Genomic DNA, 27888 nt, shown 5'->3' on the forward strand with positions numbered 1-27888 from the left:
AAACTGCATGTGTCCAAAAAAGTAATGTGTTTCAAAGTTTTCTCATTTTGCTTTGGCAATGTTTAGAATGAACCAAAAAAGCTCTGGTTGAAGAATGAACGTCTCCTTTAAAGCAGCTAAATATGCCAAAAGTCATTATCCTGATAGAAGCAGACAGACTGATATTTACTTTACCTTTAATGGATCTTGTTGTGGCAAAAAAAAGTCACATCCCATGTCAAAAGAAAAGCCAGCACAAAATCAGCACAATACTTGCAGATTAAGATTTCTAAGAAAGAGTTCCACCAACTCTCTCTCATACAAAGCTATGCTGCACCTGGAAAGATCATGGCAATTTGCTATTAAAGAGCAGCGAGGAACCCGAGGACATGTTCCCTTCTGAATTAGATATCCTTTACAGGCAGAGGTTCCTGACAATCCTTTCCCAGTGAGCCAGGTCCCACGTGTACCAGCTGAGGGCTTCCTTTAAGAAAGTTCTAGCCTGGAATTACATCCAAGATGGCGAAGAGAAGCCAAGCACTGTACCAAGGTCTCCTGGTCTTCCCTCATATATAATATGAAACAAAACTCTTAACAGAAATCCGATCGACAAAAGCCAGAAACAGAAGCTAGGAGAAGAACATTTATCTCAAGGTCTGTCTTTGACCATGCGAGCAGAGGTCTGAAGAAGTCCAGTACAGAGTTGCAGAGTGCTGCTGGACATCATTCTGCTCGACTCAGGGCCATGAGCTCCATAGGTTCACGGAGTCCTCTTTCCAGAACAAACACAGTAACAGTTCCCCGCTCGCCCCACACAGAGCCCAGGCTTAGTCGTAGGCAGCAGAGCTCCTTCAGTTGTGAATAGTGAGAGGAATTATTTCACCCCAGGATCCAGCCTAACTTGATCAGGGAGAAAAGTATCCAGCAAAGGGCCCCCAACCCCTCCAGGTCAAGGGAGAGGGCCTCAAATCGTGGTCAGAGATGCTGCAGAGAAAGCAACCAGTGCTGCGCAATGGCCAGCCCAAATGGAGTTATCAAACTCAATGAGCAAAGCCTCCAGTGGCCCCTACTGCCCAGTCATACAGAGTTATTAAATCCAGTGAGAAAAGCCTCTTGCAGCCCCTTATGGCTGCCCATTTGTAATCTCTAAACCCAGTCAGCAAAACCTCTGGGCATCTCAACACAAAACTTCTGTGAATCAGCCCCTCCCCCAACACAAGTTCCTAGGAAAATGAAGCAAAGCCATCAGAAAGGGGCTTCCATCGAAACCCTTGAAGGCAAAGATCCTAACTCAAAGAGATCTAGAACTTCTGAGAGCATGGTTTCCAACTCAGAAAGACTTCCTAGAAGAAATCAGGAATAAGCATAAAAATCAATTGGAAAAAAAGTTGGTTAAGGTAAATGAAGACACTTCTTCTCTAAAAAAATAATGCAGTCTGTGGAAACTAATGACTTCATGAGACAACAAGAATCTATAAAACAAAACCGAAAAAAACATTTAAGAAAATGTACAATATCTCATTAGTGAAACAGCTTGACCCCAGGAAGAGAATCAGGAGAGACAACTTCAGAATCATTGGGATTCCTGAAAACACTGAAGACAAAAAAGAGCCTGGATTGAATATTATAGAATTTAGTGATGGAAAATGACCCTGATATGGAGCCAGAAGGCAAAATAGCTATTGAAAGAATCCATCGATTCCCTCCCGTTATACTTTATGGATCTGATGGAGTATTATAAGTTCTGTGAAAAATCAGGTGTAGCTCAACTTTATAAAAGCCTGGAAAGACTTGCAAGAACTAGAGCTGATAAATCCTTCAGTGACTTTAGAGTCCAACCATACCCCTCCCATCTCTGAAGAAACTGAGGCTATAGCTGAAGTGACCTACGTGAGATCACCCACAGTATCTTACGTGTGGAAGTGCTAAGTCCTATAGATCTTTGGACAAGATATTTTGATTATTACAACAGCTGAAGCCTGGGGAATGGAAGAATCTTCTGAGATCCACAAAAGGATCTGAGACATTGAATTAACAGGGGCTAAAATAATTTAAACTACTACTTTCTAAACAAGGTAGCAAAACACAAACAACACAGAGCTCTTCTTTTGTGAAAACAGTAATATTTATTATATTAGATTCTTGGAATAGAAATTTATTGCTTGATATTAAGTCCTCCCTTACGGTATGCTGTTTAAATTGCACATTTATTTTCTTTTCTAATATTTTTTTTGCAAGGCAATGGGTTTAAGTGGCTTGCCCAAGGGGACACAGCTAGGTAATTATTTAGTGCCTGATGTCGGATGGGAATGCAAGTACTCCTGACTCCAAGGCCAGTGCTCTATCTACTGCACCACCTAGCTGTTCCTTTTCTAATTTTCTATTAAAGTATAAAATAAAAAGATACTCTGAGACCCTCCCGGTTGGGTCCTCAAGGGTGTACTCCTGATGATGCCTTAAACCAGCCCTAGGGAAATTTCTTTTTGCTTCCAAGGCCCATTTGGATATTTATAATCAAATTTTTGGGTCACCCAAAATTATCACCTTAAAAATTAGTCTACTATATTTGCTCAAACATTTAATTAATTCACTCTTAAATGCTGCTAGATTTATTGAGTATCAAGTCTTGCCTACAATAACCTTAACAGTGCCGGAGCAACATTAGAATCTAAGACTCCAAGCTTTCAGTGACTGTTGAGGAAACTGGGACTTAGTAAGGTAAAGGGAATTGTGTGAGTTTTCTCACAGACTCTTTGGGATAGAGTTGCCAAAGCTTACTAAAGCTTATGAAGATATACCACTCTGAAGACTACAGGAGAAACTGAGGTCAAGAAGGAAAAATTCACCTGGGGAAAACAACAAAGGGTTCAAGAAGGACAGCTGACATGCCCTTATGAGGTTTTAGACACGAGAACCTTCCGCTGTGTGACTACAGGGGAACCTGAACCACAGAAGGAACCTGGGGAAATCATGGCAGAATCTTAGACCTAGAGAGGACAAGATCTGGAAAGGATTTAAAATACAAGTAGCTAAACCATAAGACAACCAACAAATAAGCAGAAAAAATTTTCAGTTTTATAAACAATGGTTGATCTTTATTATGTAGATTACTTGTAATGGAAATTTCTTCTCATATTACACTATCTTTTATCATATTCAGAGTACATGGCAAAGGATTTCTCTTTTCTCCACTTCTATTTCCATTTAAAATTTTAAAAAAAATTCACAAAAAACTCACACAAGACCATCCTGTGATTTTAAAGCAAACTGAAGTGCAGGGATGTTAAAGGACATTTTTGTGATTTCCTGTAGGCTTTTCGAGCTGACAAAATTTGTAGAGGCCTAAGAAGACAAGCCCCTATAATGACTATAAAGGGACCTAGTTTAAGCAGTTAGTTGCAATGACAGGCCCACTGTTGACACGTTTCTGAAACTGGGCTCCATGATCATTACTCTATGCCAGGTTCCTTATTCAAGGTCCAAATCCTCTCAATCTGTCACCACGTTGGAAGCTTCTGGCACAGAACTAACCAGACTTCCATCCAGTGCCATCACAGTGTGTTCTCCTTCTGCCTCCACCTGTGAAGAGCACCTGGAGGAAAAGAAGTCATCATTCACTGAAGCCCAGCAAGCCCCCATCTCTCCATGGTCTCCTCTTAAAGGCTTCTACCTTACAAAGGATCTATTCCCATTACTTACAAAAACCCTCTGCTTTTCCTTCCAATTCTTCTCTCTAACCGGAGAGCTTTTTCTTCTTCACTGAGTCTAGGGCGTCCCACACCCCGGCGAGGCTTGCCCCTGACTGCTATATCTGCAACCCGCACAGGGGCCTGTGTGTTGGCCTGGGAGGAAGAAAGATCCCAATGAGTTCTCAGTGTGGTCACCTCCTGCTGAGTTAATGCCAATTTTTCTCCCACATCTTACCTTGAAGTCATTTGGCTTATCTTCCTCTTTCCTGCTGGCTGCTTGTTTTCTGGGCCGCCCCCTCCCCCTTGTCTTGAGGCATGAAAATGGTTCCTTGGAAGTTGGAGCCTGATTCCAGCCTTGGAACTCAGGCTGGGCCTTCCCAGTAGACCCAGTCATACACACTGTCCCTACCCAGGGGTTCCAGGAAGCTCCAGGGGCAGGTGACTCAGCTGTTAGAGAAGCAGAGGGCTCTGGGGTGGTTATGGGGGGCCCCCATTTCCAGCTTTGAAGAAACGGAATTTGGGGATTGCCCATTATGGGCAAATCATTGAGTATGAACTGAGGGGCCAAGTGGGTAGCTGGTACAGAGGAGAAACTGAAAGGCTTCTGTGTGTCCTTTTGGACAGAAGATTCTGATTTGCCTCTAGAATCCTGAGGGAGGAGACATTCCATATTTGGGGCCCTAATGATCCCCTGCTGACTTGCTCTTCCCCTTCCCCTGCCCCTTGGCCTGCCTCTGCCCCTTCCCTTTCCCCTTCCAAAGACAGGTGATGGCTGAGGAGCTGGAGAGGAAGACAAATAGAACGGATTGTATGTTCTCCTCTTTCCACTCTGGGTGATTCTGGAACTCCATTCCGGGGGTGAGGCTTCAGGGACTGCAGCTTTAGGGGCTAAAATAGGTACATCTGAGGAATGCGGATAAAATGGATCCTGCAGAAAAAGGGGATCCTGATTAAGGACAACAGGATTAATGTATTCAAGCTCATACTCTCATAATTTGCATTTGATCCTGTTTGGTCTTTCCCTCATCATACTGACAGCTCTTCAAAGGAAAGAACTACCCAAAGTTGTCAGAGAGAATGTACCCTCCTTCCTCATGACAGAAAGCAAAAACTTGACAACTTGTGTGGCTGCGCTCCCCAAATCATTGTTCCAGGTTCTGCTCTAGCCACGGACTGGAAATTCTGCTTCAGTGGATGAGACTAGACTTCCCAACAATTCCAAATGACCGCTACCCCAGCCAAGCTAACCCTAACCCCACCCCCACAAGAAAGGCAAGCCACCTCTTCTGAAGCAACAAATTAAGTCACCCCTTGAGGGTAAGTTGAGAGACAGACTGGTTTAGTCTGTGAAACCATCAACTCTACTTTGATTGGTACCTCCCATCAGAACTGATGGAGACAGTCAAGCACCCCCAGACCCAAAGAGTCTCAGGAGCAGTAATTCCAGTCTAGTAGCAAATGATTTGCCCTCAGAAACCATTATTTGATCCATGGCAATGATTTTTAAGAAGAGGCATGGCCATCTACCTTTGCTGCTGCCCCCTTAGGACCATAGGAACATTCCATCTGACTGAAAAATGAAATCTTACACATATGACTTTCATTTCCTGAGACAGCCTGAGGTAGAAAGACAGTCATAACCAATGAGACTGTGAAATTGGGGGAGCCCGCTAACTGGAAATTAGAGGATGGGGAATAACCAAAGAGAGTAGGGGAATGGGAATGCCGGAAATGACAAGGGGAAAGAGAGAAATGGATGAAAGGACTATAGAGAGCATCAGGAGCTCAGGGTGGGGACAAATTAAAGATTTTCTAGAAATGCGTGGTGGACAAGAAAGCAGAGGTAGGGAGCAGAGAGGAGGAGCTCTTACCATTGACACGTCCACATGAGGCAGTACTTTTCTGTCATGGAGGCCTGGGGAAGAAGAGTTTATCAGTTTGCGCTCTTGGGAACTTTACAGGCAATGAAATTAAGGTTTCCTCTATCACTCACCTCTCTGATGTCTGCTATCACTGAGGATTTGGGGGTTTCTGGGAAACCCCTGCAGGGCTTCTTCCTCCTGGTCATACTCTTCTGATAGCTGTCCCTCTGCCTCTTGCTGAAGCGTTTTTCTGGGGGCCTTTGTTTCCATGGCCTGTGCTTGGGTCCTTTTTCCTGGCGCCCAAAACTCAAATGTGTCTTCGTCAGTGATTTGTCTCTCCATTCCCTTCTTTTCTGTCTTTGTTTTACCACAGCCTTTTACGATGTTTCTCTCTGGGATAATTTTCTGCTTCTCTCTACCTGCTATCCATATCTGTCCTCTTTCTGGTATCTCTCTGTGTGCCCCTGGACTCACACATTTTCTCTTGGATCTCTTTGCCTCATTTGCCAGTGTCTTTCTCTTCAAGGTCCCCATTTCCCTTTTTCCCCACTCTGGTGCTATTCTAGGTGTTTCTATTTGTATCACCTGGTTCTCCATGTCATTTTTCATACATTGTGCCTGGATCTCTTCATTTCGCTTCTCTGTGTCTCGCCTACTCGAGAATGCTGCTTTTCTGGAGCTCCCAGGCTGTAGATCCAAGGATGTCCAAGGTGGCGAGTGGCAAGCTTCATGGTTTACAATGCAGAAGTCATTGGGTTGAGCTCCTGATGGCTCTGACTGCTCTGAGCAGAAAGGCCCTGAGAGATGTTACAGAAACAAAATATAATAAGCTTTATAGAGTCTTCATTAAAACACAAGATAATGCAGAGGAGGGAGGGGAGAAATTAATGGCTTCAGATTTGGGGAGGCCCAGATACTTGGGTGCACCAGATTCTAAGTGAAGTCTTAAACCCAGGGTAAACTGGAGAGTTCCTGGGCTCCTCTTTCAAATACTACTCTTGTCCAAAGAAAGAGAGCCTTACCATCTCCCAGGAACTAAGGTTCAGCCACAAGAGCCCTACCCTCACCCTGGGGCACTTTCCCTTCCAGGTCATCCCCCCTAGGCATACAATGAGAGATCTCTTATTCCGTATAGGGATCCGGGGACCTGTTTCCAGTGTGGGTCTCACCTTCACGGTTGTAATTCACTCTGACAAGGCACTGGGCATTTTGCAAATCTAGATATGAAGAATTTGAAAAGAAGTTGAAAAAACTCTTAGTCCAGCAACGGCCACTCAATTCCACCTTTTTGTTTTCTAAAGAAGGTTGGGCTTGGAGGGAAAGAGAGGGGAAAACTCCCAATCCCTTTTATTCTGACTGTCTTCAGCACCTCCCACATCTGGATCACAATCCCCTTCCAAATAATTCTGGGGTCCTTCGCAAAGTACAGGGTCTGACATGTCTAATGGTCTTGTTTCCACCACTGTGCTTACTGTGGTATCCTTTGGGAAGGTTGATAAGCTCGTTTCTAGATTGGTTATATGTCCCTTACCCTGGCTATTCATTTTCACAATGGTCAGCTCCATTTGCTCACCTCCTGGGACCCACTCTTGCACACTGTTGGCTTCAGCTGAAAGGTGACTGCTCTTCATCCATGTCAGAGATTCAGTGCCATGTGCACCTGTATCGTGGCTTCCATCTCCATCAATGGGGTGTTGATCCTTCTCAAGATGTACTGTGAAGAGAATAAGGTGGGGGGCTCCTCCTCTTTTAGAGCTGCATTGTTTTTTCCAACTAAGGGTATTACCTCATCTGTCCCCACATTAAATTTAGGTGGTGCCACTGGAATAGATTTCTTCACTGGCGGTAGCACTGCTAGTGGTTTTAGACTGGCACGTGTACAAATGTATTTTAGCCTTTCGCACTAAAAGACTCTCCTCCTTCAAATATGTGCCTGTGTCTTTCCAGGATAAAAGGTTGAGTCCAAAAGAAAGCTGCTACAACTGAGGTCCTATTGAGACCTACAGTCACCTGTTTCACTGATGACTTATATTTCTTCTTCACTTTTGAAGAATAACATGACATCAGGGAGGCAATGCCATGCCATGCAGAAGTAGATTTCAGAGAGTGAAACTCTGCAAAGTGACCAGTCACCCTTTGTCCTCAGAACCATCTGCGACCAGTATTCAGATAGAAATTAGAATGTGTGGAGACAGCCCTGGAGGCAGTGAGAGACCTTAGACTTTTTAAGCGAGGGCTTTTCTAGATCACTTTTGACTGAGGCACTTTCTATTCAGTGCTATACGTGCGGTAAGAGAGAGTTCAGGAAAAGGGGACAAGAAGGACCACGTCCCCTTCTTCCCCACACCCTGAAAAAACTGAAGTTGAGAGCGTAAGATATTTACGCTTTCTCAATGATTAAAGCAGGGAAAAAGAAAAGAACCACGAAGAGACAGTTGCATATTCAAAAAAAATCAATCTATGAGGGGATGACCCATAGGACTTATGGAAACATAGCAAAAACTGACTATTTATCTTCATGTCGAACCAATCAGGGTCAAACATGGACTAAATGACTTTTACCAATAAAAGAGAGTCTGAGTGATTTGGAGGTTTGTAAATGTCAAGATATCTTAGCAGGTGTTTGTATAGCATCCCCTCCCAGCACAAGAAGAAAAGAATAAGAAAGAGCAAGGAAGGAAGGAAGGAAGGAAGGAAGGAAGGAAGGAAGGAAGGAAGGCAGGAAGGAACTTAGGGAGAAATGACCTTTGTTCCTATTATGTAGGCTCTTTTCCCAATCGACCCACTTCGTGCCACCTAATATTTACCTCTTTCCTTGTTTGAATCTTCGTCCAATAAAGTCCCCTGTAACAGAGCCCTTCCCCCCACAGGAACAAGAAGCTTCTCTTGGGGAACTGGAAGGAGGGGAGCATTCAGTTGGTGATACTTGCAAAGCAGGTCAGCAAAGAGTACCAAGTCTCCATCTCTCAACTGGTAGTTCACCTGAGGCCTGAGACGTCTGTGAGGTCTGAAGAGGTATGTACCATTGAGGCTATTACAGTCTCGAAGGACAGGTGCCCCACGTGCAGGGGGAATCTCAATTACTGCATGTAGTCTGGAGATGGATGGGAAAGGCAGCACCACAGTAAACTGTGTTATTCGACTGATCACATTCTCCCCAGGGTACAGCAGGAAACCTGGAGGCACAAATTGGCAGAGTTATCACTTCCAGGTCAGAGATCTGCCCCATTCCTGCTCTTTACTGAGTTTTCTCTTTGTCTTCCTTCATTATGCATTTATGTCTTGTCTGGGAAAACCACTGAGGAAGATCAAGTATTTTCGTTGGAAAAGACAGAGAATGTGCACTCTCTGGGGGAGGGTGGCTATCGGGGCCCACAGAGTCATGAAAAGGAAGGCTGCCCCCCGCCCTGCCTGTGCCGTCACTGACTTGTGTCAGGGCCTCGGTCGTCGTTGAACAGATGCAGCAGTCCCACAGGCTCCTTGTCCACCCATGGTGGGGCCGGCATGACCTGAGTTGGGGGAAGGGGAGGAGAACACAAGGTCAGCACGAGCTGGTCAGACATGGAATGCTCTAGAATGGGGGGGGTGGAACGTGGCGCCTTTCAGAAAGGAGGGCACCTAGCACAGAAGCTGGGCCCGGGATTCCCTCCTTGGGAGATCTGGGCCGAGGCCAGGGAGGAGAGACCCCCGGGGCGGACGGCCCCAGGGCTGGCTCTGCCACCTACACGCCCGTGACCTTGATCCAGTGTGTCGGCTTCTGTGGGTCTGCAGAAGCCCCAGGGCACGAGAGCAGGGCGAGGGGTCGCCCCCAGCCCGCCTCTTCCACGATGTGGGGACCACCCGGTCCTGAGAGGCCGCAGGGGACCCCTCCTCTCCTTGGGGGGTGCAGGGGAAGGGAGCCCCGCGGTGGGGGCGGAGCCAGGCTGTGGCCCCGCCCCCAGCCACACCCTCTCCCGGGACTCCTCTGGGGGGGCACTGCAAGGAGCCTCCGGCCCTCAGAGCCACCACAGGGCCCAGGGGAGGCCCCGAGGGGCTCCCGGAAAGCCCCCCTCGAGGCCCGCGGCCCCTGGTCCTCCCCGGGAGACGAGGGAGCCCAGGAATCCCAGATAACTCACCCGAGGGGTCTGGCCGCGGCTTTCCCGCCCCGAGGAGGGGGAATCCCGGGGCGCCCCTAAGTAGGAGAACGCCACCGCCCCAGGCCTGGATCTGGGCGCATGCGCCCTGCACTGCTCCGGGGAGCGGAGGGGCCCTTGAAAGTCATGCTCTCATTGGCTGCTTCTGCATTCTCGCAAGGCCATGTTACACCATGATTGGCCAGCGTGGGCGCTGGGACCAATCAGGGACAGCCTGGTGTGGGTTCCCGTTGGAGCTTTCTAGAACACAGTGGGGGAGGGTGCTGATGGCGGGAAGGGAAAGCACCGCCCCCCCTGCCCCGGCCTCAGACGGCCCTCTCTGATTGGTGCAGCGTCCGGGCTGTAACCGTGCTGGGGGTCAGCTGACACACGGCCCAGAGCACCCGGGCTCGGACCACCCCCGTGAGCCCCGCTGCTGCTGCCAGAGAAACAGGGCGGACCAGAGACTGTTGTCGGGGGAGAATAAACTCAGAAAGCTCCTCCTCCCTCTGTGACCGTAAGGGAAACTGAGGCCCGGGGCTCTGCAAGGGCTGCTGGGAGCGCACCCACTAGCATTGCACCATTGAGCCAACAGGGTCTTCAGTCATCTGAGAAGCCCCAACACTGCCCCTCACCCCCGCAGTGACTGCAAGGGAAACAGGTCTAGGGAACAGAAGTGACTTGTGGGAGCTCACCCACAATGTTTGAGGAATGGGGTGACAGGACCTTTTCTAATACAAGAACTTCTGATTACTACAGGGGAAACTGAGGCCTAGGGAACTGACAAGACCTGTGGGAAGTCACCCACTCACTCTGAGGTATTGTTCTAACAGGGCCAAGAAAGTGCAGAGACCTGTGTGAGATAAGCCACAGATGCTTGGAGATATGTATACAGAGAGAGAGCTGGAAAGGCTCGCACAAATAGGAGAAGTTGAGTCACCCCTCCCCACTAACTCCATTGTGACTGCAAACTGCGGCCTAGACATGACAACTCCTTCACAGACCTTAGTCTGCAAAACCCTCATCCCTATTAGGACTGCTGGAGAAACTGCGGTTCAATGAACTGACGAGTCCTGTGGGAGATCACCTACAGGCTCTTAGGTAGAGAGGGGACTAGACTGATGTTTTCAGAGGTTTGGAACAAAAAATCCTGATGTTTCCTAAAAGGGACACTGAGGCCTAGGGAACTGAAGAGACCTATGTGAGATCATCAACACTTTCCTAAGTATCTGCCTGAAAAAGGCTCCAGAAGTTTTGGAGTGGTAGTCCTTCTAATTACTACAGGGGACACTGAGTCCTAGGGAGCTGATGTGACTTGCTTGAGGTCACCCATAGGGTCCTAGGCCAAGACCTGAAAAGATCTTCAGAGCCCTTAGAGTCCACGTCTCTTGTGTGACTTTAAGGTAAACACAACCCAAGGTAGCTGAGTGACTATTGTCTCATTACCTCAGGCTTTTAGGTACAGAGTTGACAAAACCTTCAGAGATGGAAAAGGAAATTGAGGCCTAGGAAAGTGAAAAGACCTGAGTGAAGTCACCAATAGGCTTTTAGGCACTGAGCAGAAAAGGCCTTAGGATGTTTTAGCGTCCAAGAGAAACCCTCCTCCTGCACACACACACATTAAGGGAAACTCAGGTCTAGGAAGATGAAGAAACCTGGTGAGATCATTTCAGGCTCCTTGACCTAGAGCTCACAAAACTTCAGAAAGATCTAAAATACAAGTTGCAAAAAAAGCATCTCAACTTTGAAAACAATGGTTGTCTTTATTATATAGATTACTTGACACCGAAATTTATTGTTTTATATTAAATTCTTTCTTATAGTTTTCTGTGGACATGGGAAACTTCTTTCCTCTATGTGCATTTAAGTTAAAATACAATTTTTTTAACAAAAAAAGACAAATCCTTCCTGTGACTTTAAGGTAAACTAAGGCCTAAGAATATTAAAAGACTGGTTAAGATATCACCCATAGACTCTGAGCTATATAACGGACAAGGTTTTCAGAGGTTTTAGAGTCTAAGATACCATCCTCTCAGTCACTAATGGAAACTGAGGGAGCTGAAAGGACCTGGGTGAGTTCACCAACAAGTTCATTAGAACTAGAGCTGACAAAGCCTTACAAGACTTTAATCTACAAGCTGCTATTCTACGGAAAAACCAACAAGCAAGGAAGGCACAAAAAGCTGTTCAGTTGTAAAAACAATGGATAGACATTATTGTATAGATGTCTTGTAACTGAAATTTATTGCTTCCTCTTAAAACCTCTCTTATGTGTGCACATGGTATGTATGTGGCAAAATTTTTTTTCTTTTCAAATTTTTAAGTTTTTATTTTTTCCAATTACATATAAAGCTAGTTTTCAACATTCATTCCTTGTATGATTTTGATCTCCATATTTTCTGCTTCCCTCCTTTCCCTCCTCCTTCTCCTGCACTATGAATAATCTGATATAGTAATACATATACAATCAAGTTAAACATATTTCCATATTAGTTATGTTGTGAAAGCACAATCAGAACAAAAGGAAAAAAAAAACATGAGCAAGGAAACATAAAAACAATTTTAAAAAGTGAAAATAGTATGCTTTGGTCTGCATTCACTCCATAATTCTTTTTGTTTTGTGAAAATATTTTTAATTTAGTATTTTAAAAACAATTTAGTATTTTAAAAACAATTGTAAAAACAATTTAAAAAATTAATTTTACTTTATCCCCCCCAGTTATATGCAAAAACAAGTTTCAAAATTTACTTCTGAAACCTTGAGTTCCAATTTCTCTCCCTTCCTCCCACCCCATTCCTCCTGTTGAGAAAGGACCTTAGTTAGCATAGGTTAACAATGTATAGTGTTTAAAAACATTGTAAAAGTAAACATAACCCACTCCCCCTAAAGAGAAACCTCAAAAAAAATAGAGTAAAAAAGCAAACTATGCTTCAGTATGTATTCAGACACCATCAACTCTGTCTTTGGGATGCATGGTATTCTTTATTATAATTCCAACAGAGAAATTGCTTCAATGTTTTTCCCACATTTGCTATTGCTAGCTGCATTTCCCTCTGTCCCATTCCTCCCCAGCCCCATGTACTCTATTGTCTCTCCTTTCACCCTGTCCCTCCTCAAAACTATGTTGTATCTGACTACCTTCTCCCATGATCTTCCCTTTCTTCTATCACTTACATTCACCCTCCCCTCTTCCTGTCCCCTTTCTCCCATCCCTTTCCTCTCCTCCTTTCCTCTATGTTAAGATAAATTTCTATACCCAATTGAGTGTGTATGTTATTCCCTCTCTGAGCACTTCTGAAGAGAATGAAAGCTCACTCATTCTCTTCACCTACCCTGTCTTTCACTCCATTGCAAAAACTTTTCCTTGCCTCTTTTATGTGAAATAACTTTACTTTCCCTTTCTCCTAGTACATTCCTTTCTCACCCATTAACTCCATCTTTATAATATATTATACCCTCATGTTCAGTTCCCTCTCGTGCCTTGTATGCTCCTTCCAACTTCCCTAATAAATGAGAAGGTTCTTATGAGTTATCAGTATCTTCTTCCCATGCAGGAATATAAGCAGCTCAACATTAAATCTCTCATAATTTGCCCTTCCTGTCTACCTATGCTTCACTTGAGTCCTGTACTTTGAAGATTAAACTCTCTATTCAGCTATGCTCATTTCATCACAAAAGTTGGGAAGAACCCTGTTTCATTGAATATTCATCTTTTCCTCTGAAAGAATATATTCAGTTTTTCTGGGTGTAATCCAAGTTCTTTTGCCTTCTGGAATATCATATTCCAAGCCCTATGATGCCTTAATGTAGAAGCTGCTAAATCTTTTTTTAAGATTTTATTTGAGTCCTTGAGTTTTACAATTTTCCCCCATAATCTTACTTCCCTACACCCACCCACAGAAAGCAATTTGCCAGTCTTTACATTTTTTCCATGTTGTGGATTGATCTAAATTGAGTGTGATGAGAGAGAAATCATATCCTTAAGGAAGAAACAAAAAGAGATAACAACATCAGACTATAAGATATCCGTTTTTTTTCTAAATTAAAGGGAATAGTCCTTGAACTTTGTTCAATTTCCACAGTTGTTTCTCTGATAGAGATGGTATTCTCCATTGCAGAAAGCCCCAAATTGTCCCTGGTTGTTGCACTGATGGAATGGGCGAGTCCATCAAAGTTGATCATCACCCCCATGTTGCTGTTAGAGTGTACAGTGTTTTTCTGGTTCTGCTCATCTCACTCAGCAGCAGTTTATGCAGATCCTTCCAGGCTTCCCTGAATTCCCATCCCTCCTGGTTTCTAATAGAACAATAGTGTTCCATGACATACATATACCACAGTTAGCTAAGCAATTCCCCAATTGAAGGACATTTACTTGATTTCCCATTCTTTGCCACCACAAACAAGGCCACTATGAATATTTTTGTACAAGTGATGTTTTTATCCTTTTTCATCATCTCTTCATGGTATAGACCCAGTAGTGGTGTTGTTGGGTCAAAGGGTATGCTCATTTTTGTTGCCCTTTTGGCATAGTTCCAAATTTCTCTCCAGAAAGGTTGGATGAGTTCACAGCTCCACCAACAATTTAATAGTGTCCCAGATTTCCCACAACCCTTCCAACAATGATCATTATCCTTTTTGGTCATATTGGCCAGTCTGAGAGGTGTGAGGTGGTACCTCAGAGAAGTTTTAAGAGGCTGCTAAATCTTGTGCTATCTTGACTGTAGCTCTACAATATTTGGATTGTTTCTTTCTAGCTGCTTGCTAAATTTTCTCCTTGATTTGGGAGTATTGAAATTTGGCTATAATATTCCTCACAGTTCTCATTTGGGATCTCTTTCATGAGGTGATAGGTGAATTCTCTCAATTTTTATTTCACCCTCTGCTTCAAGGATATCAGGGCAGTTTTCCAGGATAATATTTTGAAAAATGATTTTTTTGGTCATGGCTTTCAGGTTGTCCAATATTTTTAAATTACCTCTCCTAGATTGTTTTCTAGGTCAATTGTTTTTCCAATAAAATATTTCACTTTTTCTTCTATGGTTTTTCTTCTTTTGGTTTTGTTTTGGTGTTTCTTTATTTCTCCCAAAGTCATCAGTCTCCCTTAATTCCATTCTAAGAGCTTTTGAATCTCCTTTTCCATTTGGAAAATTCTGCTTTTTAAGACATTCTTCTCCTTATTGGCCTTTTGGGCCATTTTTCCATTTGATCCAAAATTTTTAAAGATGTTATTGTCTTCATTAATTTTTATATCTGCTTCACCAAGCTGCTGATTCAATTTTCATGATTTTCCCATATAACTCTCCTTTCTCTATTTTCCTCTGGCTCCCTTACTTGATTTTTCAAAATATTTTTTAGCCTCTTCCATAGCCTGAGACCAATTCATATTTTTCTTTGAGGCTTCGGGTGCGGAAACTTGGACTTTGTCATCTTCTGAATGTTATTTGAACTTCCATAGGGCCAAAGTAATTATCTGTGGTCAGATTCTTTTCCTTCTGTTGTTTGCTCATTTCTCTAGCCTATGACTTGATTTACCTCTTTGTTAAGGTGGGGCTCTGCTTCCAGGGAGGAGAACGCATTGTCCCAAACTTTTGAGGATTTTTGCAGTTGTTTTCAGAGCTACTCCCAGGGACCTACAAGTTTTCAATTCCTCCTGGGTTTTATAACTACTCTCCTGGCATGTGCTTTGGTTCTATGGGTGATCACAAGCACTCCCCTCTGCCCTGGAATTGTGAGAAGGGTTCCTGCTCTGCTACAACAGTAAAGTCCATTGTCCTTCTACTCCTTTTCCTGAGACTGGGGCCGCAGATCTGAGTATGGTTAAAGCAACAGAGTTCTGCCTCAGTGATAGCAAAGAGACATCTGCAGTCTTACTGTCCATTCCAATTACATCATGATCATCAATATACTGTGTTTTACATGTAAACATATTGTTCTTTACATAGGGTTTCAAAGGTCCATGGCACATATTAAAAATGATTATATTGACAAGACTCATTGTATAGTGTAATAATATGCAATAAATAACAAAAGTAAAAGACAACAAAAACTTTTATAATGGAGAATGTTGTAGGCTTCAAACAAAATATTTCAGAGATGGCCAATCCTTAGAATATTGAATGTTATGGAGTACTTCCAGTTATCTCTTTTTTTTGGTAAGGCAATGGGATTAAGTGAGTTGCTCAAGGTCATACAGTTACCTCTTAATTGGGAATGTTGTAGCTAGAGCAAAATTTCTCATCTGGGATCTAAATCACACCTTTGAGAGTCCAAGTGTGAAATGAAAATGAATCCAGAAAAATCTCCTTGGGGAAAGAACTTACATTCTAGCATAGCTATACTTGAGTGGAATTTCTAATCCATTGATTTGACCTGCATTGTTCCCACTGTGAGAGACTAGAATAGAGAGTGAGCGAGATGTTTGGGATGAAAATGAAAACAGTCAAAAACTTTTAGAAGTAAACAAGGAAAAGAAAATGAGAGATGGAGAGTACTTAGAAGAAGAGATAGCAGAGTTAAGAGAGCCCTTATAACTGAAAAAGTTAGATCTTGGAATGATATGAAAATCTATGGTTAATGGCTGGGAGGGCTCTGAGAATATAAATCATTTGATCAGGAAACAGCCTGAGAATGGAAAATCTTATAAATGTCAAGGGTTTACATAAATATATATTCTTAGAGGGCCCAAATATTGAATTGTTTTAGGTAATTAAAAGCAAGAAGAAAGTAGATTTTTCCTGTGAGATAAATCATATTATGCATTGGTGATGCTTTTTAAAAAAGTCTCATAATATTTATGCACACAACCAAAAGGCTATGGTGAAAATAGTGGTGTATATTTTTGCCAGTCAAAAAATCCCCTAAACCTGAACACCAAAAGCAATGCAATTGCATGAAGATCTTTCTTTGGTAAAGACTGATATTGATGCTACTATTAATAATACTGAATGTAGTTTATTTTTTGATAAAAAAATGTGGTTTTACGGTATTAGGACTCATAATGGACAGGGAATATGCTTTGTAATCTTTGCATTAGACTTACACGCTCTGTAATAAATCACTAAAAAATACAAACATAAAATATTTTTAATAATAGGAGGGTGTTTTTCAGATTTAAAAATGTCATATGTTGGATGGTCCTGAGAACACTGAGTGTCTAGGCTTCTAGTCATTATTTAAGGATGAGAGTTGGAGATGACTGGGAGCATAGAATACAGAATTTCCTAGCTGGGAAATAAGGCCTGCTTCTGTAAGTCCCATTTGGGAAGGGTGAATCTTGAATTTTAGATCTGTAAAGACATTTAGAAGCTAGAATGTCTGAGCTTGAAGGAAATTTTTTTTCTCATTTCTCATTTATTTATCTATTCTTATTTTGTACAAATAATTTTTTATACATTACTAAAATATTCTTGTTTAAGAGTAAACATAATACCCCCTCCCCCCCAAAAATAGACCTGCATGAGTGATAAAGTAAAAGGGAGAGGAAAAAAATAAAAATAAAAATAAAAAATAATAATGGTAGCTATGGCCAGGTGGTGCAGTGGATGGAGCAACAACCTTGGAACCAGGAGCACCCGAACCCAAATCCAGCCCCAGACACCCAACAATCACCCACTGTGTGACCCTGTGCAAGCCACCCCAATCCCATTGCACTGCAAAAACCGAAAAGAACAAAAGACCCAAAATAAAATAAAACAGTAATAATAATAGTAGGGGCAGCTGGGTGGTGAACAGAGCACTGGCACTTGAGTCAGGAGCACCCAGGTCCAAATCTGGCCTCAGACATCCAACAATCACCCAGCTGTGCAGCCCTAGGCAGGCCACCTAGCCCCATTTGCCCTGTAACTCCCCACCCCCAAATAATAATAATAATAATAATAATACAGAAATGTTGTAGATTTATGAAGGTTTATTTTATATCTTGCTACTTTGCCAAAGTTGCTAATTATTTCTACTAGTTTTTTGGATGCCTTTTTGGAATTCTCTAGGTATACCATCATGCCATCTGCAAAGAGTGAGAGTTTTGTCTCCTCCTTCCCTATTCTAATTCCTTCCATTTCTTTTTCTTCTCTTATTGCTGAGGCTGCCATTTCTAATATGATATTAAATAGTAGTGGTGATAATGGGCACCCTTTTTCATCCCTGATTTCATTAGGAATACCTCAAGCCTATCCCCATTGCATATAATATAGAATATTTTTAATCACAAAAACAGCATTTTGCATATAGAAGACTTGTAAGGTATAGACCTAAGTTTCAAAATCCTTATAATCATAAGACACATGTGTATTGTAATAATCAATAAATCAAAAACTGAGTAAACATGCATTTAGATCACAGTAGTTGTGACCTTCGTACCAAAAACATAGCATCTTGTCCTTAGAAAACTGAATGTCCGTTCTTCCAGGTACCATTCATGGGGGAAAATGGGAGGTGCTTGAGAATATAGGATACAGAATTTTCTATTTTGATTGTATGTCCTGACTATAAAATTCCCAATTTGGTTTAGAAAATGAAACCATAACTTTACATTGGGAAGGACATTTAAAAGTAGAATTTCTGAGATGAAAGAATGTTTGAATCCAGAATTCTGAGCTTGGATGAGTTTATAGATGCTAGCTTGTCAGAGTTGGGGAAGACTCCTAAAGAAGACAGTGGGAGATATACCAAGGATAAATATGTAAATTATCAGAAGCAGTGAGATATTTACAGACAGAACGTCAGACCTGGGAGCAGCAAAGAAGGCATTGTGAGAATTAATAGAGCACTGATAAGAAAGACCATCAGAGCAAGGTGAGTCCTTAAAACATAAAAGGACAGGGGCAGCTAGATGATGCAGTGGATAGAGCACCAGCCCTGCAGTAAGGAGGACCTGATTTCAAATCTGATCTCAGGCACTTGATATTTACTGAGCTGTGTGACTTTGAGCAAACCACTTAACCCCATTGCCTTAAATAATTAAAATATTAAAAAAAACATAAAAGTACACAGTGTCCTATAGACTACAGCATGTGATAGCTAAGAGGGATTTAGGAACATAAATTATCTGCTCTGGGAGTGGTCTTAGAATGCCAAATCTCATACATAGCAAAGATTGGATTCATGTATATATTCTTAGGGGGTCAAAATATTTGCTGATTTTAAGAAAAACACAGTCTCAATCCCACAGTCACAGGTCTTTCTTTAGTGTAGTTTGCTAATGAATATAAATTATTTTTCCATAAAACAAAGTGTTATATACTAAGGATTCATAAAGGAGACAACTTATATTTCAAAATCATTAATTGGTAATTTAAAACCATTATAATAGTCAATATGTTTGTATTTTATTTATAATTTATTAATAAAAACTGAAAAAAATAGATTATAGGAGTATATGATATCAGAATCAAAATGGCCAGACCTGGGAAGGTTCTTACTACACTGGATGTGTGTTGTTCTAGGTACCACATAAGAAAGAGATTTGAGATGAGACTGAGAACTCAAAATATTGAATTTCCTAGCTAAGAGATGAATCTCTCCTTTGAATTTTAGTTTGGAAAATGAGGCACATATACTATTTTGGAGTAGTTACATTGAACCTAGAACATATGAGCCTGAAGCAAATTTCTAATTCAGAATCCTGAGCTGGATGAGACTGTAGAATTTGGAATGTCAGTGTTGAGAGGGACAGAAAGCATGGGAAATCTTCAAGGGCTGAGGGAAATTCTGAGAAGTAGTGGGGTTTTAGGACACAGAATCTCAGACCTGGTACTATCCATGGAGAAAAGAGTGAGACACCTAGATGGAATATCAGATCAAGGAGAACTTTCAGAACACAAAGGGTAAGACCAGGAATGAATGTCCTAGAACCATCTCTACATTATAGCAGGGAGGGCTCTGAAAATATAAATCCTCTCCTCTACATGGGGCCTTAGAGAGGAAAATGTCATAATTGTCAAAGATGTATTCCATATATATTCTTAGTTGTCAAAATATTGACCAGTTTTAGGAAGTTAAAAAAAGCCCAAGATATATATTTTTATAACATCATTCATTTATTTAAATTTAATTTCTAAAAAAAAAGTTGTGAAGCTTTAAAAAATTTCACTTTCACTTGCATGAATTGCTGCTGAGATGAGTAGAAGCAGAAGAACACTGTACACCCTACCAACATGGGATGATGATCAATCATGATGGGCTTTCTTATTCCATCAGTGTAGTAATCAGGGACAAGTTTAGGGGATTTGTGATGGAGAATAACATCCACATCCAGAGAAGGAACTGTGGAGCTTAAATGAAGACCAAAGCTTATTATCTTCAATTTTTAAAAGTTGTCTTATGTAATATGTAATTTTGCTAAATCTAATGTTTTCTTTCATCCTTTTGGATTTGATTCTTTTCTCACCAGTTCAAGTTGGATCTTTGCTTATCTTGGATGCAAATTAAAGCCTATATCAGATTGCCTTCTGTTGGGGGGGGGGAGGAAGGGGGAAGGGAGAGAGGGAGAAAAATTGTAAAACTCAAAACCTCACAAAAAAAATGATTGGTAGAAGCTACCATTGTATGTAATTGGAAAACAAATAAAATATTTATAGAAAATTTTTTTCACTTTCTCAACCACAAACAATTTATTGGGTAATAAAAATGATGTCCCTACAACATAAAAGGCTTCCACATAATCATTATAAAGACATTTTAGCAAAATTATGACGTTCCAATGGAGTATTTAAATCAGACAAAACATCAAAAACATCTTATTAGCAAGACCCATTTGCATTACAATAATATCTAAATCAATGAACACTGACATTCAAATGGAGCTACTTGACCTTGCTTTTAAAACCAAATCAATGTGGCTCTCACTAATTGGTCACTAATAAGTCCCAACCTAAATCTCAACTGGGATAAAGACTAGGTGGACTTGATGGAAACTTTGAATCCAGAATTCTAAGCTTGATTCTGCCTTAGAACCAGGGAGGTCAGTTTTGGGAGGAGGAGATGTTCAGTGTCTGAAGTTAAAAATGCTCACAAGCAGGAAGATTTTAGCTTACAAAATGTCAAACTTGGAAGGAGCCATGGAGAAGAGAGAGTTGAGAGAGCACTTAGAAGAAGGGACCTACAGCAAGTATAGCTCCTAGAACACAAAGGGTCAGACATTGAATGTCCTAAAGACTGCCATAGGTTATTGCTGGGAGACTCTAAGATTAAAAAAAATATCATCTCTCTTCCAGAAGGATCCTTAAAAAGAAAATATCATAAATGTCAAGGAATTATGTTCATTTATATTTTTATTGGGTAAAAATATCAACCCGTTTAGGGTAATTTAAAAGGGTAAGAAGGGGGCAGCTAGGTAGTGCAGTGGATAGAACACTGGCCCTGGAGTCAGATGGACCAGAGTTCAAATCCAGTCTCAGACACTGAATATTTACTTAGCTGTGTGACCTTGGATAAGTCACTTAATCCCATTGCCTTGCAAAAGCCCCTCCAAAAGAGATCTAAATTGTTCTTTTGAGAATAAACATTTATTCAAATCATGCAGCTAGGCAATTATTGAGTGTCTAAGGCCGGATTTGAACTCACACCCTCCTGAGTCCAGGGCTTGTGCTCTATGCACTGTATCACCTAACTGCCCTAATGGATTTTTGATTAGTGCAGTCATGATGCTTTTTTAAAAAAATCTCACATTATCTACCACAAATAATAGAAAATATAAAAACTGATTAATTTTTTGCCAGTTAAAAAATGAGACGCACAAACTCAAAACACTAGCACATTGTAAAAATATACTGCCTTGCATTTATTTCTTTGGTAAAGTCTGCTATTGCTATTAATATTGAGATTGACAAATCCATAGTCTTTTTTCCAAAATTTGAAATTCAGATCATAATAGGGTGTTTCTTTCAATCCAAAAAATGCCATATCTTGGAGGATCTTAGAACTCTGAATTCCAGATAACCATACTAGAGGTAAATTTGGAGTTGACTGGGAGCTTAAAATAAAGATTTTTCATGTTAGGCAGTTATTCCCACATCTAAACATTTTAATTGAGAATGGTAAGTGAAGCCAGAATTTGAGATCTAGGGCAATTAAAATTTAGAATGTCTATGCTTGAAGGAAGAACTGAACCCACAATTCTTAATGATTGAAGAAGTACAAGCTGGAGTGTCAGTGTTTGGAGGGACTAGAACAGAAAGAAATGGAGTTGGTCAGAGGCTGAGACTGAGAATGGAAATTGTCAGAAACAGGAGGATGTGACTGAACTGAACTGATAAGGACTACAAATAACCATGGAGAAGAGAATGAGCTAGGCAGGAATGCGATGAGAAATAAGATATTAGACTGAATAGAGTCTTGGAGTGTCCTAAAAACAACCGCAATCGGATAGCTGGGAGCATCAATCATTCATTCTAGAAAGAAACCAAGAATGAAAAATCTCACAAATAACAAGGATTTATTTTCTCATAAATTCTCAGTGGCTCCAAATATTGGTCATTTTAAAATAGTTTTTTTTAAAAATAAAGAGAATAATTTTTCTTATGAGATTGAAAATTTATTTCAGTTTAATATAAAATAATGCAGTGGTGATTCTTTAAAAACAGAAAAACCTCACAATTTCAAAACATACCTCCAAAAAGATATTGTGAAAGTACTGATTTATTTTTGGCCAGCAAAAACCCACCCAAGAAGGGGGAAAAAAGTGATACAATCATAACAAAGACAATTTCAGGAAGTTCCTTCTTTGATGAAGTCTACAAATGAAATCCTTTTAAAGAAAATGTATAATGAATATTTTGGGACAAAAAACCCAAGGTATTTCATTCTGTGGACTTATAAGAGACATGATTTATATTTCAAAATTGTCATATCAATCAAGACTAGGGACAATGTAGGAAAAATACAAGTTTTAAAACTTGAAGAAACAACTTGATAACTCAAAGGAGGGTAATTCTTTAGATCTAAAACTCTCATGTCTTGGAAATTCCTCAGAATAGTATATGTTTGAGCTTCCAAGTGATATTGAAGATGGAATGTTGGAGGTGGCTGAAACCTTAGAATCTAGAACTTCTGAGCTAGGAAATGGACAGTGGTAGACAATGAAGACTGCATACTACAAGAGGGAGGACACTTAGAACCTAGAATTTATGAGCATGAAGGAAATATCAGATCCTGAAACCAGAACTGAAGGAGGTTTTAGAACCTAGAATGGTAGTGCTTGGAGGGAGTATAACAGAAAGAATAGGAGATGTTGAGAGGTTAGGGTTGTTTTGTTGCTGCTGCTTTTGGTGGTGGTGGTGTTGTTGATAGTACAGGAGGCTTTGGACAGAATATCTGGGAAGAATATCTTCATGAAGAAAAGAATGAGGAGGTAGGAGAGCACTTAGTAGAAAAAGTGGGCATATCAATATAAGGAGCAGTCTCAGACTCCAAAGGTTCAGGACTGGATTGTCCACATAGCAGAGAGGGCTCTGAGCATATGCATCATCTGTTCTGAAGGGACCTTGGAATGGAAGACATCATAAAGGACCAGGATTTATTTTCATATGCATTCTTCATACAAATTTAAAGCCAATTCTAATTGAGATGAAAAATAAAAGGGAAGTTCATATGACTAACAATTTATTCCACTTTTATATAGATTCTCTTAGTGGTGATGGCTTAAAAAAATTCACATCTTCAATCATTCAAAAAGAGTATGGTTAAACCATTTCTGTTTCCTAACTATCTAAAGAATTTTCCCCATATCAAAACAACTGAATTTGAAATTGAGTGCAATTTTATGTAGTTCCTTCTTTGATAATGATAACTACTTACATAACTATAATGATAGCAAATGAAGAGTAATTTTTGAATACAAAAACAAACTGTTACATGCAGATAGATGACTTATAAAATTTTAAGTCATTATATAAGCAATATTCATTTGCTTTTTAATATTAATCCAAAAATTTTTTAATTGGGAAAAAGTCATATACTTTCCAGGAGGGTATAGGTTCTTGGAGGTCCTCAGATGACTGAGTGTCTTAATTTCTAGTGACCAGTCAAGGCAAGACTGGAGATGGATGAGAGTTCAGATTGCTCAGATTACATATTTCTCAACTAAAAGTTAAATCCTGCTTCTGAATGTCCCAATTTGAATTGATAAGCAAAACTGAAATATTGGAATGGATAAGACATATATGGGCAGCCAAGTGGTACAGTGGACAGAGTATAAAACCTGGAGTCAGGAAGACTTACCTTCCTGAGTTGAAATTTGGCTTCAGACACTTGCCAGCTATGTGGCCTTTGGCAAGTCACTTGAAGCTGTTTGCCTCAGTTTCCTCATCTGTAAATTGAAATGGAGAAGGAAATGGTAAACCACTCCAATGTCTCTGTTCAGAAAACCTCAATGAGGTCACTAAGGGTCCAATAGAACTGAAGCCATTGAACAACAACAAAAACAATAGATAGTCTTTGTCTATCTAAGTTTGAAGGAAATTTCAAATCCAGAATCCGGGGATGGCTGGGGATAGAGAGACTGGAATGTCAATTCTGAGAGGGACTATAACAGAGTGGGTGATGTTCAGGAGTTGAGAATGGAAATTGTCAGAAGCAGTGGAATAGAATGACATAGAATGACAGAAATTGTGGTGGTCATGGAAAAGACAATCAAAGAGGTAGGGGAACCTTTAGAAGATGAGATAACAGAGCAAAGATCCCTAAGATCAACAAAAATCAGAACCTGAATTGTCTTAAAAACTACCATTTATACTATACTTGGAAGGGTTCTGAGAACATTAATCATCTGTTCTGTAAGAGGCCTAGATTGGGAAAGATCCTAAATGACAAAGGTTAATTTTTCTATGTCTTCTTTTTTTTGCAAGGCAATGAAGCTAAGTGACTTGCCCAAGGCCACACAGCTAAGTAAGTATTATGTCTGAGGGCAAATTTGAGCTCAGGTCCTCCTGACTCCAGGGCTGGTGCTCTATTCACTGTGCCACCTAGCTGCCCCATATATATTCTTTTTTTTAGGATTTTTCAAGGCAAATGGGGTTAAGTGGCTTGCCCAAAGCCACACAGCTAGGTAATTATTAAGTGTCTGAGCCCAGATTTGAACCCAGGTACTCCTGACTCCAGGGCTGGTGCTTTATCCACTATGCCACCTAGCTGCCCCCCCCCATATATTCTTAATGAACCAAGATATTTGCCTGTTTTAAGTAAATTAAAAATAGGGAGCTAGATTTTTTTTTTATGACAGCAATCATTTATTACACTTAATTTATATGTAACAGTTGTGAAACTTAAAATACCAACCAACAGACAAAAATCCCCCAAATCTCACATCCTGAAGCACACAGGCAACAGGGAATTCTCAAAGGACTGAGTAACTAAAAAATGCTCTAAACCCCCAAAATATTGGTCCATTGAAACAGGTACAATTCCATGCTTTTTCTTCTTTGCTAAAGACTTTTATTGATAATATAATTAATGATAACAAGTGTGAAATCTTTTTGGATGCAGTTCTTTTTCAAAAGCAATATATCAGCAAAACCTAGATATTACTACAATAGTCCAATAAATATAAAAAGTAGGGGGAAAACACATTTAAATCATAGGAAAGTTTGATCGTAGACCCAAGATGCCAGACAGGGAAGCTCAAGGTGTCAAAAAAACTTATAGATGCAATAAAAAAGATAAATGGAGATATAATGTCTTCTTTTAGAAGGTCTTTTAAAAATGAATATTTAGACTTCTAGATTTCAGTGAAGGGGGAAACTTGGAGATGTTGAAGAATTCCCCAGGTAAGTTCTCACCCTCTCCTCTGAAGATTCCAGTTTATAGTAGGAAGTGGGGCTAGAAGGACAGAGAGAATAGGTAGAACTGAGACTATCTATGTTGGATGAAGCTGTAGAATCTGCACTGTCAGACTTGGGAGGGTAGAGAACAGAGAAAGTGAAATAAGTTCAAGGGCTGAGATCAACATAATCAGAGGTGATGGAATTCAAGCACACAAAATGACAGGTTTAGAGAAGAGCCATGGGGAAGAGACTGAGAGGTCAGAAAGCAAAGAAATTCATAACAACACAGAGGTCAGATTTCAGAAGGCCTAAAAAACTAAGATACTGGACAAATTGGAGTCTTTGAAATCACAAATCATGGTTCTAAAGGTGTTATAGGAATGGAAAATTTCACATATGACAAGGATTTATTTTCATGCACACAGACATTTATACATACACTGAATAGTAGATAAGAACATTGACCATTGCTAGGTAATTTAAACAAATTTTTCATATGAGATCCATAGGTTATTCCAATTTATTTATATTGCACATTAGCAATGCTTTAAAAAATGCCCTATCTATAAACACACTGTGAGAAGTGCATACTGAGAGCATTGTCTATTTTTCTTTAACCTAAAGAACTGCCAACAAGGCCCAAAACTTGCACATTGAAACAGATGAAATTCCCTGCATTTGTTTGTTTGGTAAAGGCAGCTATTGATATGACTATTATGTTACTGAATATGGAATATTTTTGGACAATAAAACAAAATTTTACAAAGTGAAGACATGGAAGGGAAAAGGCAAAAGGTTCAAAATCAGATATCAGTTAAGTACAAACATATATAAAGTATAATTGTGTGCATTGTATGGATAATCAAATTAATAAGAAATTTTAAAAATTCAACCATTTTTTCTTAGAATTAGAAACAAAAATCAACTTAGAACCAAAATTTTCAGTTCTTGGTAGCTCCACGGAACACTGATTATCAGGGCTGCTCCTAGGATCTTTCAAGGTTGTATGTTGGAGAGTGGAGAATACAGAACTTTCAAACCTGGCGATCTCTTCCCTCTGAATGTCCAGATTTTGAGTGAAAAGTTTGGAAAGTCTGAGATATGGGGTGTCTTATGGTACACCAAAAGTATAAACTTGAAGGAATCTGGAATGGAGGATCATCAGTTGAAAGAGACTCTTGAATCTACAAGGTCAAAATTGTGAGGGTGAGAGAAGAGAGACTGGGGGTTGGGGGTTGGGAAGAAACATTTTTAGAAAGAGGAGGATGTGAGTATACACAAGTTCCAGGCCTGAGAGTTGCCATGGAAACAAAATGAGAAAGGGAAAAGTGCTCTAAGAAGAGGGAAATGGGAAAAAAAGAGTCTTTTTGTGTAGAAAAGATCTAAAGTGCTGTCTGCTAGAATGGGAAGGATTCAGGCAATAGAAATCATCTGTGGGGGAAAGAAATCTTAGAGATGTAAATCTCATAAATGGTAAGGATTTATTTTCAGATAAATACTGAGTAGGACTAAATATTACCTATTAAGAACTAATTTTTAAGATAAGTCAATATTTCATATAATATTCATAAAATAATTCCGGTTCAAGTTATAATATTATGGCAGTGACATTTATTTATTTTTTCCCCACATTCTCAACCACAGCTCCAAAAGAATAAGGTGAAAGTCCTATTTACTTTTGGTTAGACCTCAAAAAATAAAAAACACTCCCCAATCTGTACTCGAAACAAATACAATTTCATACCATTTCTTCTTTAGTAAAAATTGAGACAGATACTACTATTAATGTTCATGAATATGGAGCAGAGAGGGAGATGCAGAATTAGTAATCTTAACTGTAAATCTGAATGGGATGAGCTCTCCTATTAAAAGGAAACTAATAGTAGAATGGATTAAAAATCAGAATCCTACAATATATTGTTTACAGGAAACATATTTGAAGCAGAGATATACACACACAGGATAAAGGCAAAAGACTAGAGCAAAATACATAATGCTTCAGGTGAAGTAAAAACTATCAGGGATAGTGATCCTGATCTCAGGCAAAGCTGAAGCAAAAATCAATCTCATTAAAAGGAATAAGGAAGGATGTTACATCTTCTTAAAAGGCACCATAAGGAATGAAGCTATAGCATTATTAAAGATGTATGCATCTAGTGGTATAGCATTCAAATTCCTAGAGGAAAAACTGAATGAATTACAAGGACACATAGACAATAAAACTTTAATAATGGGGGACCTCAACCTCCCTCTCTCAGAACTAGATAAATCTAACCACAAAATAAAGAAGTTAAGAAGGTGAATCAAATCTTAAAAAACTTAGTTATGATAGACCTCTGGAGAAAAGACACCTTTCAGAGCAGATGGTTTATTTCTCAGAACTCTTTCAGTCATCAAACAAGGTGATTTTTAAGACACTCCAAGTGCTTCCCTTTTTTTTTTAGATTGTTTTTTGCAAGGCAAATGGGGTTAACTGGCTTGCCCAAGGCC

General features: G+C 40.3%; 1 protein-coding gene across 1 annotated transcript in view; it reads right to left on the bottom strand.

Annotated features, from left to right (window-relative positions):
• Nucleotides 1-3846: 3846 nt before the first annotated feature.
• The window catches only part of LOC141498588 (uncharacterized), a gene marked incomplete at its 3' end in the record, with an annotated part of 54178 nt that continues 30136 nt past the window's right edge, over nt 3847-27888 (bottom strand). Inside the window, exons 2-10 of the mRNA XM_074201794.1 lie at nt 9975-10211; nt 9646-9756; nt 8958-9039; nt 8338-8706; nt 7104-7244; nt 6700-6747; nt 5662-6327; nt 5540-5583; nt 3847-4596 (exon numbers count right to left, since the gene is read on the bottom strand). Coding sequence (XP_074057895.1) covers nt 3847-4596; nt 5540-5583; nt 5662-6327; nt 6700-6747; nt 7104-7244; nt 8338-8706; nt 8958-9039; nt 9646-9756; nt 9975-10211 — 2448 coding nt within the window. The remainder of the gene's footprint in view (nt 4597-5539; nt 5584-5661; nt 6328-6699; nt 6748-7103; nt 7245-8337; nt 8707-8957; nt 9040-9645; nt 9757-9974; nt 10212-27888) is intronic.

The sequence above is a fragment of the Macrotis lagotis genome, chromosome X (genome assembly GCF_037893015.1).
Source record: "Macrotis lagotis isolate mMagLag1 chromosome X, bilby.v1.9.chrom.fasta, whole genome shotgun sequence".
Lineage (NCBI taxonomy): Eukaryota > Metazoa > Chordata > Mammalia > Peramelemorphia > Peramelidae > Macrotis > Macrotis lagotis.